The 8787-nt window shown below is 38.6% G+C and overlaps 1 protein-coding gene across 1 annotated transcript; it reads right to left on the bottom strand.

Annotated features, from left to right (window-relative positions):
• Positions 1–209: 209 nt before the first annotated feature.
• LOC112841241 (protein FAM240B-like) lies at positions 210–8330 on the bottom strand. Its single transcript, XM_025895838.2, has 3 exons — positions 8276–8330; positions 2840–2988; positions 210–366 (listed from the first exon to the last, which is right to left on the bottom strand). The coding sequence occupies exons 2-3, from the start codon at positions 2983–2985 to the stop codon at positions 234–236; spliced, it is 279 nt and encodes a 92-aa protein (XP_025751623.1). The 5' UTR covers positions 2986–2988; positions 8276–8330; the 3' UTR covers positions 210–233.
• Between the last annotated feature and the right edge of the window lie 457 nt (positions 8331–8787).

Genomic DNA, 8787 nt, shown 5'->3' with positions numbered 1-8787 from the left:
ATAACACATTGTGGAGAATTGGAGTTGTCTGCTTCTCATCTATGCCTTTTCCTTTTTTTTTTTTTTTTTTTAGATTTTGTACTGTGGCACTGAATTTCAGCAGGACTTAAACAGTAGCTGTAAGAAACAGTCTGGAAAAGGGCCAGATTCTGATCTTTTGCTTGCTGGGCAGCGTGACTGCTGGGTTATAGGTGTGTGCAGAAGGCCAGAGTCGGGCCCAATTCTTGCTTAATTTAAGCGACAGTTTTGTCTGGTGAGGGCAGAGCCTCGATGGACAGAGGCGTCCCTTGTTCCCCCCGTGTTTTCGTGTGTGCCTGGACCTGCCGCGCTCTCCTCTCCAGCCGCAGAGCCCATTCCTGGCGGAGCCTGCAAAGAGAGCACAAAGTGCACAAGTGCTCAGCAATTACTCAGCCAAAGCCTTCAAATAGAGCCCGGGCTTTTCAGCAGGTTCGAGGCTTTCTTCTCTTTCATCACCAGAGCACTTGTCCTGTATTTATTTACCAATTACACATCTCTCCAGCTTTGCTAGATTGGGAATGCAGGGGAGAAAGGGATAGTGCTGATGCTATCAGTGGTTGGCATTGCTGGATTCCGAATGAGTCAAACAACTGCTGAAATACTGTCACCGTGAAGAACTGCTTTTTCTCTCTGGGGTATTCTCAAAGCCACACAGAAGTATTGCCTATGCAGTAAGGTCATTCAACGTGTCAATTAAAAAATACCATTTCTTCCCCCCAGCCTCCCCCAGTTTACTGCAAAATGCTGTGGAAAAGAGCAAGCAGAATTTAAAATATGTCCTTTGGGTTAGGAAAAAAACCCAACCTCTTCAGAACCTGTATGTGTTTAATGAAAGGCGTTGATGTCACATGCAAGAGGAGCTACATAGCTTCAAGACACTGTTATAGCACAAACAGAAGAGAAAATCTCTAAGGACCACTGCAAGATATTTTTGTCTGGCTTGTTTTCTGAAGGAAATGTTGTTTTGAAATACCTGACCCGGCAATGTTATAAGATTAGATATCATATGGTAATGCCAAATGCATCACTGAATATATATGGGTTTTTATATTACCTTTGGTGTGATGAAAAGAACAGCAGCCAATGATTTAATCTGAGAATAATTCAGCAGTATCTGGTTCACATGGATGCTTCTGTTATCTTGGCTTCTGAGCTTGATTTTAGATTGTGTTTTAAACTACTACCTAGTCTTCACTATTCTTTTGTGCATATAATTAAGCCCCCAAAAGAGGTGCAGTTAGTTAGGAAAAATTTGCCATTGAAAATTGCAATGTTTGTTGTCAGCCAGTGTCCTAAATGTCACAAAGGGAGCACTTGCCTTTCCTTTAAACCTTGTAGTTTTCCTAGGTCCTACTTCCATGAGGTAGTGGACCTCTAGGTTTTGCAATGAAATGAAAGGATCTTTTTCCCAAAATAGATTGTTCACAAAACCACTTTGTGAACAATCTGAGCTTTGACTGAGTAGGTGACCTTGAAGGAACTTGCTTGGGTCTCTTTCAGTTGTGACCAGTCAGTTAAGACATTGAATATGTATGTTAAGACACATTCAAAGTTCCCTTGCTGCACTTTTTTTTCTCTTCAGAGAAGATTTTTATAAAAGCTTTTAACATATTTTAGCTCTGTGAAGTTAGAGATATCATCTACACCACTAATTGCAATTTGTTTGCACAGTCTTCTTGTGGTAGTTTTTTTGTGATCTAGAGTTGACAAAGCTTCCAGTGAAGCTGAACGTCTCCCTGGGTTTTATCACACATGTTTTCTCTCCAGCAACTTTGGGATTTTATTTAGGGAATATTACTCACTAGATGGAGCAGGATACTGGAAGCAGGATTGTCTGCCTCTGACTTTGTTGGGACACAAGGTCTGCCCAGATTTTGATTTCCAAGTTTTTAAGTGATGACAGTAGCTTTCTGCTTGGACACTAGGGTCAAAGTACCAGGAATTTTTTTAAAAGAAACAGCCCTTAAGGCAGCACATTCCTATTTGTTAAGTGCAATTAGTTTATGTGAATGCCACGGTTTTGAGGAAAGTGTATGCAGTAATATTTTTGTTAACTTCAGGAGGAAAGCACAACAGAAAACCACTAGAGAGATGGAATTTCTCGTCCTCTGTCTCTGGTCATTATTAGTCAGGGAATTCACTTCCTGTGTAGGAGACCCTGGTTCAAACTCCTGAGTTGCAACAAGTTGAACAAATATTGGAAACAGTCTACCCTGCTTGTGCAAAGTACCTGTACCACAGCCACAGCTCTTTTTAGGGAGTCCCATTGTTTCATGCTGTTTCATGCTAAACCAAACCAAATCAACCTGAAAAAAAAACCCCACAAAACAAAAAAGGAAAAAAAACCCGACACAACAAAACCCTCCATCATTTTCCCCACTGAATTGGAAAATCTTGTTGTGTCATTTCTGTCTTTGGGCTGTTAAACATGACAAAGATGCCATTTTTTTTTATGCTACAGATTAAAGCGGGCGGTTGTCCCTTTAATGTAATATTATTTTATTTATTTGCGTGGCTGTATCAGTTCCAGGTAAAATTACTGATATCTTCTGGCTGTCACAAGCCATGATGCCAAAGTGCTTTATTTTTTTCGTGGCTGTGCTCCAAGGCCTTTGAAGAATGCCCATGAGGTTTAAGGGTGAGGGTTTGTCTAAGTTTCCATGCAGAAGAGCCACAGTAACACGAGACAAGCAGCTGCGAGAGGAGAAGTGCCAAAGATCTAGAACACAATCTGTGCTATGAATAAAGCAGCACAGTAACAGGTTACCTCATTTTAAAGCACATGGTGACAAGTCTTGTGTGAAAGAAAAAAATTACTTACTTGTTCAGGGCACTTTTGCTTAACCTGGACTCTTCGGCTTCTTGTTGCTTGGTTTGCTCTTGGATGACCTTTTCCCAGAAGTTCTTCAGCCCTTCTGCATCCTGACCACCCATCTTGTGGTGCCTGAAGTTGGTGTGCTTACTCATTTTCTGAAAAGCAATTTGGAGGTCAGGGCAGTCAGAAGCCTGACCTGAGGCAGGTGCTGCCTTGCTCGGCCCTCTCAAAATTTCCTTCTTGCCAAGTGCTATTAAAATAAAGTATGTCACCTAAAAGAATAGGTGACTGATGCTTACTTCACCTTGAACCAAAATATAAGGCATTGAAACAGGCCTTGGGTGACAGTTAAATGGTAAAATTATATTTTTGTTACTGAGTAATGACTACACATGGCAGAAATCACTGAAATATTGCGAGTGCCTCAGTGTATGTGAGATTTTAAGTGATTTTGGGATAAATGCTTTCAAATATAGTGCCATTGTCACTGAAGTTCAGATTAGACGTGAAGGGTTTTCCTTTTTTCTATCTCCTATAGTTTTAAAACAGATGGTTTTATCCAAGGGAAATGCATTGGTCTTAAATGATTCTTTTCACTGCTCCAAATGATGCCTTGCTCAAAACATGCAGAGGAATTATGAACCTAAAGTTGAAGCACACAGAGTGCAAAGCTCTGGGGAACCTCTTATAGCCTTGCTCTTTATTTTATCAGAATTCAGTCTTAAATACCACTAAAAGTAGACCTTCCTAAAATACAAGCATGAGTTCCAATAAATAAGAAAAAGGACAGAAACTAAGTGAATTTGTCCTTGCTAAATGCCTGTTATTCAAACATGGAGGGTTTTAAAATTCTCATCCTCATACTCCAGAGCTCCCTATGACTAGATCAGCACTTAGTTCGAGAGTTGCCCTGAAATCCCTTTTTTCCTTGTGTTCATCTGTATTCTGCCATCATTTGATGCTTTTTCCAGCACTCCACTCTGTTCTGCTGATGAATTAATGCCTCACAGACCCTGGTATGTACTTGTGAATCTTCACAGACAGTGTCATACTTTATGAGCTATCCTTGATAAGCACTAGAAAGACTATGCTAATGTAGGCCAATCTGAGGAAACCTTTGCTTTGTACAATGCTTTGAGTGGAAGATCAGAGGAGAAGGAAAGGATGGTTGGTGTAATGCAATTAAGGCAGACTCCTGTAAGTTCTTATTATCAAACACTCTATTATAAACTCCTGAAACCTTAAAAGGGCACATGAGTAAGTTCTTGCCGTCTTCCTAGATTGAATATTTTAGATTTTTTGTAGTTTTCACAAATCTGATTTTTAGAAAGATCAGTGATAACAAATAATTTTCCCAAACTTGGTGCTAAGGCTGACTGGTGTGAAAAAAGTGCCTAACAAGAAAAAAACCTCTTCCATATGCGGCATTTTTCCACTGAGAAGTCCAGTTACTTAAAGACTAGCACAGTCCAGCTGGAGTAGTAAGTGTGAACTGGTTAGCCCATGTAATATAATCTCCTATGTGAATGAATATCTTAAGAGGTTCGGATTCTGGTCCTGCAATGTCACTGAAACAACCAGGTGTTGTTCTCTGAGGCAAACAGGATTTTTTCTGGTGTTTTCCCTTGCTGTGGACTGGGGATGCTGTTGATGTAGCACAGTGGGATACAGGACAAATTGTTACATTGGTGGGGTGCAGCAGTTCCACTAAAAACCTTTTGCTATGCTTGCTGTGTTTATTGATGAATATGGTCTAAATGGCAGCATGGGTAATCTTAATGGTCTTTCATCTCACTCTGAGGCCCCAAAATAATAGTGTTATTTAAGGCTTCATCTTGCAAAAAGATGTGCATGTCACAGGTGCACTGGGACATGTCCTACCTGTGTCTGAGTTCTACAGGCTTGAAGCAGTGCTAAAATAAGTGCTCTGATAATAGCTTGTTACAGCAAGTGATGGAACCTGATTATTTCATCATTCTTAGATCAGCAGGTCACCTGGGTCTTTGCACCATTTAAAAGCTCTTCTATCAGCAGCAGCTGCCCACTTGACACTCTGCAGATAATTATCCCATTGCCTCAGAAGCCAAGTGCAAGTTGCTGACAAACTGTCTGAGTCAGTTTGCCCTCCAAACCCTATTATACTTTGCCTCATGTAAGAATCTGCCATAACACATTAACCTCCCATTAGATATTAAATTTTTACAATTATTAAACTTCTAGTAGATGTTCTTCAAGTGGTACAAAGAAGGTCTTTATCTGAGGTCTAAATTTGTTAGATTTTTGAGAGAGTGCATGAAGGTCTTGGCTGCTCCACCCAGAAGAACAAGGTGTGATCAGACAGGTGCCCAAAAGATGGAGGTACTTCAGCAAACATTGGCCTGGTATGTCTGTGGGGACTTTTTACAAGCCAAGAATCTTTGACTTGGTAATAGTTCCTAGGAATATCAGTGAGAGTGAATATTTCACATGGTGTTGTCATGGTCCTTGCTGAGACAGATTCCTGGTGTGAAACTTTTGAATACAGCTCTGTCTGGCACGACTGACCAGCATCTCTCCTGCTATCATGTGTGAAAGCATCCTTTCTTTAAGCCTGGCCTTGCAACATCCATGTGTGGAGATTAGTGCACTGTGTAACACCTTCTGATTTTATTTCTGATTGGAAGATTCTACTTAGGAGCATGGTCTGGATTTCCCAGTAATTCTCTAGGTTTGGTGGGTTTTTTGTATCAAAAAATCCCTTATTATTGCTCTACAAAACATGTTTTGTTGATGTGTGATTTTCTTCTTTCTTTTCAGATGTCCCAGTAATATAAATTGGGCTTACACTGACAGTTGGACTTAATTCTATCAAACCTGTTCTGGATTCCTTCTACCAGATTCCTCAGGGTTCAGAAACTGGCAGGACAGTTAGATTTTCTCTGTAAGTAAAAAACACACTTTCTTACAACCACTTGGCCAGTTTTGTCTGGGTGGAAAGTGAGCAAGGTAAAGAGGTTCTTTATCATCCTTATTTTCATTTTGGATTGCCAGGTATCATTCCAGACACATTCAAGGAAAGTTGGGGAAGTGTCTTTCTGAATTCTAGTGGCAGGTGGTTTTAACATTCTTATCCACTGATATGAATGTAAAATAAGCAACAGCAACACTTCCATGCATTCAACATTATTCATTGAGAAGGTATAGACTGAAAATTTATGTTATAATACATTCTGCAGTATGTTTCCTATGAAGGGCTACTAAGATGTGCATAACAGTGGTGCAAGATAGAGTCCCTTATTAAATCTTCAGCTAAGGTAGTTAAGGAAGGAACTATTTTTGTATGGGTTTTGCAGTCCTACCTGCCCATTTGAAGTGTAGTTGGTGGCTTTTTTAGGGAGTCAACAACATTTAAGGAAAGGTAAAATTAGATCTTGGTTAAGGTGGCTTATGTATTTGGTAGTTCTGCAACTCAACTGTCAAAAATACGTGTATGCATTTACAAAAGAATTTTTTACAGCATTAATCATTTTGGGGACCTAATTTATATGCTAACAAGTTATTAATTTATGGAGAATGTCCACGAGAAGAAGTAATTAAAGAAAAAAATTAATGGCACCATGAAAGAAAAATCTCCTATATTTAGAAGCAAACCATAAATCGTGTGGCAGTGCAGCAATCTGTAAAACAGCCAATCAGTCGTGAATCAAATATAACATCTACAGACAGTACATTAGTTTAAACTCTTTGAGCTCCTGTCCCAGAGCACGTGGGAATGAGGATCAAAATACAAAGGGTGAGCAGATCTCTCCAGTGCAAGGGAGAGGAAATTCTAAAATTTTGCTTCAAGCTGTAAATTATCACATGCACAACTTTTATTAATTGGCAAAATGCTAGTATATAAACAGCCAGGGGTACAATCATCTCTCGTTGAATCTGATCTGTAATATGAATGTGCTTTGTTAAATTAGTAAATTTCCAAATATTCTGGTCTCAGCCCCTACCTGGTCTGCGTATTTTGAATTATTGTAATCTCAGACAACCTCCACTGAGGTACAAAAAGGACTTTTAAAAAATATCCAATGCAAGTAATTTTTCTTCTGCACACTTTGTAATTCCTATTTTGGACTCTTTCTGGAGGAATTTCGAGAATCAGAAATGGCTCTTGATGTTTGGAATAGAATTGCTGTTTTTAGCTACCTTTATATATGAATTAAGCAAGCAAAAGAAGAAAATCTTTTCCAAAGCCTCAGAAGGCATTTTTTTACCCTTTTTCAGTCTTTCTATTTAATATGTGTCTTAAGATAGCCATTGTCTTAAAAACTCACGATGAGATTCTCTGAAAAGCTTTTTCCTTTTAGTGAAATTCAGTACATTTACTTTTTAATGTGTCCAGTAAACCTGTTAACCGAACAGAGTTTGGAGAAAATGTCAAAATATTTTTTAATCTAAATCATGCATAACTTAAAAGACTATTTTTTTTTGGCCAATAAAAACAAAACGACCTTATGCTTTTTGTCTTACTGGAAAATGTTTTAACCAGCAACGTGAAGTAATGTTTGAACATTTCCAAGGTTTATTTTCAAAATATTTTGAAAGAGAAAGATTTTTATTTTCAAATTCTTTTGAAAGGCAAATAGTTTAACAAGAATGATTTTTTTTTAACATCTTAAAAAATATTTCTTTTCTAAAAGGTTGAGTGAAATAGGTCTACTTTTACCTCTTGCAATGGATTTGAGTATTCAGCCAATTTTACTGTGTAATGCAATCATGTTGCTGAAAGAATTTCCTCTGTCACTTCAGAGGTTTTTGAAGATCATTGTAAACAATGGAAAGATTATCTTTGACTTCAACTAGACTCAGTCCCTTGGGTCATATCATGACCATGAGCTATCTTATCTTTGTCAGAACACTAATTAATGTCCTATTCCTTTTACCCTTCACCAGGGCTTATTTGCCTAAGCATAGAATGTTTTCCAGCATTACACAAATATTACAGTATACTGCATGAGTTCAAAGCATTTAAAAAAAAAGTAAGAAGCTCAATGTTCTAAAAAGTTTTAAGCTGCACTCGTAGAATGCATGGTTTGGATGAGTATCCCCTTACATATTCCTTTTATGGTGGTTTTCTTTCCCCTGAATTATGTGTAATACAGAAGTTCTAGTAATACCAAAAAAGATAGTAACAAATATCAGGTTAATAACTGAAGTTATGGTTAGAGTAAAAGAGGCAGGATACCTCTTACATTTTATAAATCACACAGGATCAGATTATTTTCCACAAAATCATATTGTAATATACAGAATTCAAGGTCATGGAGGGAACAAGCAGAAAACCTTGTTCAAATTCATGACTAAACAAAATGTAAAATAAATGTATATCCGTGTATTTCTAGGCATGTTTGATAGTTAAGACAGGAAGAGAAAATCTTATTTTGGCCAAAATACAAGAATATAAATGCTTACTTTGATTGTATAGTAGTTTCCTCTTCTGTCAAAGTATGGTTTTCTTGAGTGATTACTGAATCATGGCAGTTTTACCTCTGGGCTCCCCTTTTCAAGAGAACTCCAACTGCCAGGAATAACTGATGAAATCTGCTCATCCGTCACTCATTTTTATTTGTGAGTGATGACATCTGCTATTATGGGTTAGTTTAATGGCAGGGGAAAAAAACCCCCCAAACCCACAGTCCCGTTTTGCGAAGTCCGGGATGCACCGAGCGGAATGACCAGACAGTTACAGGGCACAAACTCTGGATGCCACATTTAATCTGTGCTATAAATTTTGGCAGGTGCCACTGATGTCATAACTTGGCTCTGGAGGAACAACTTGCTCTTGGACAAGCCCAGATCACTGGGGCATAACATCCATAGGACTCGCAGGAATTCAGCACCGTCTGCTCCAAGAGAAAGGATGGATCTGAGAAGAACATGTTGGATAACACGGCTCGTCTCAGGATTGTGCCACTGTAACTGGC

The sequence above is a fragment of the Manacus vitellinus genome, unplaced genomic scaffold (assembly GCF_001715985.3).
Source record: "Manacus vitellinus isolate BGI_N305 unplaced genomic scaffold, ASM171598v3 scaffold_9_pilon, whole genome shotgun sequence".
Taxonomy (NCBI): domain Eukaryota; kingdom Metazoa; phylum Chordata; class Aves; order Passeriformes; family Pipridae; genus Manacus; species Manacus vitellinus.
Note: the sequence above shows the minus strand (reverse complement) of the source record. Positions and strands in the feature narration are given on the sequence as shown.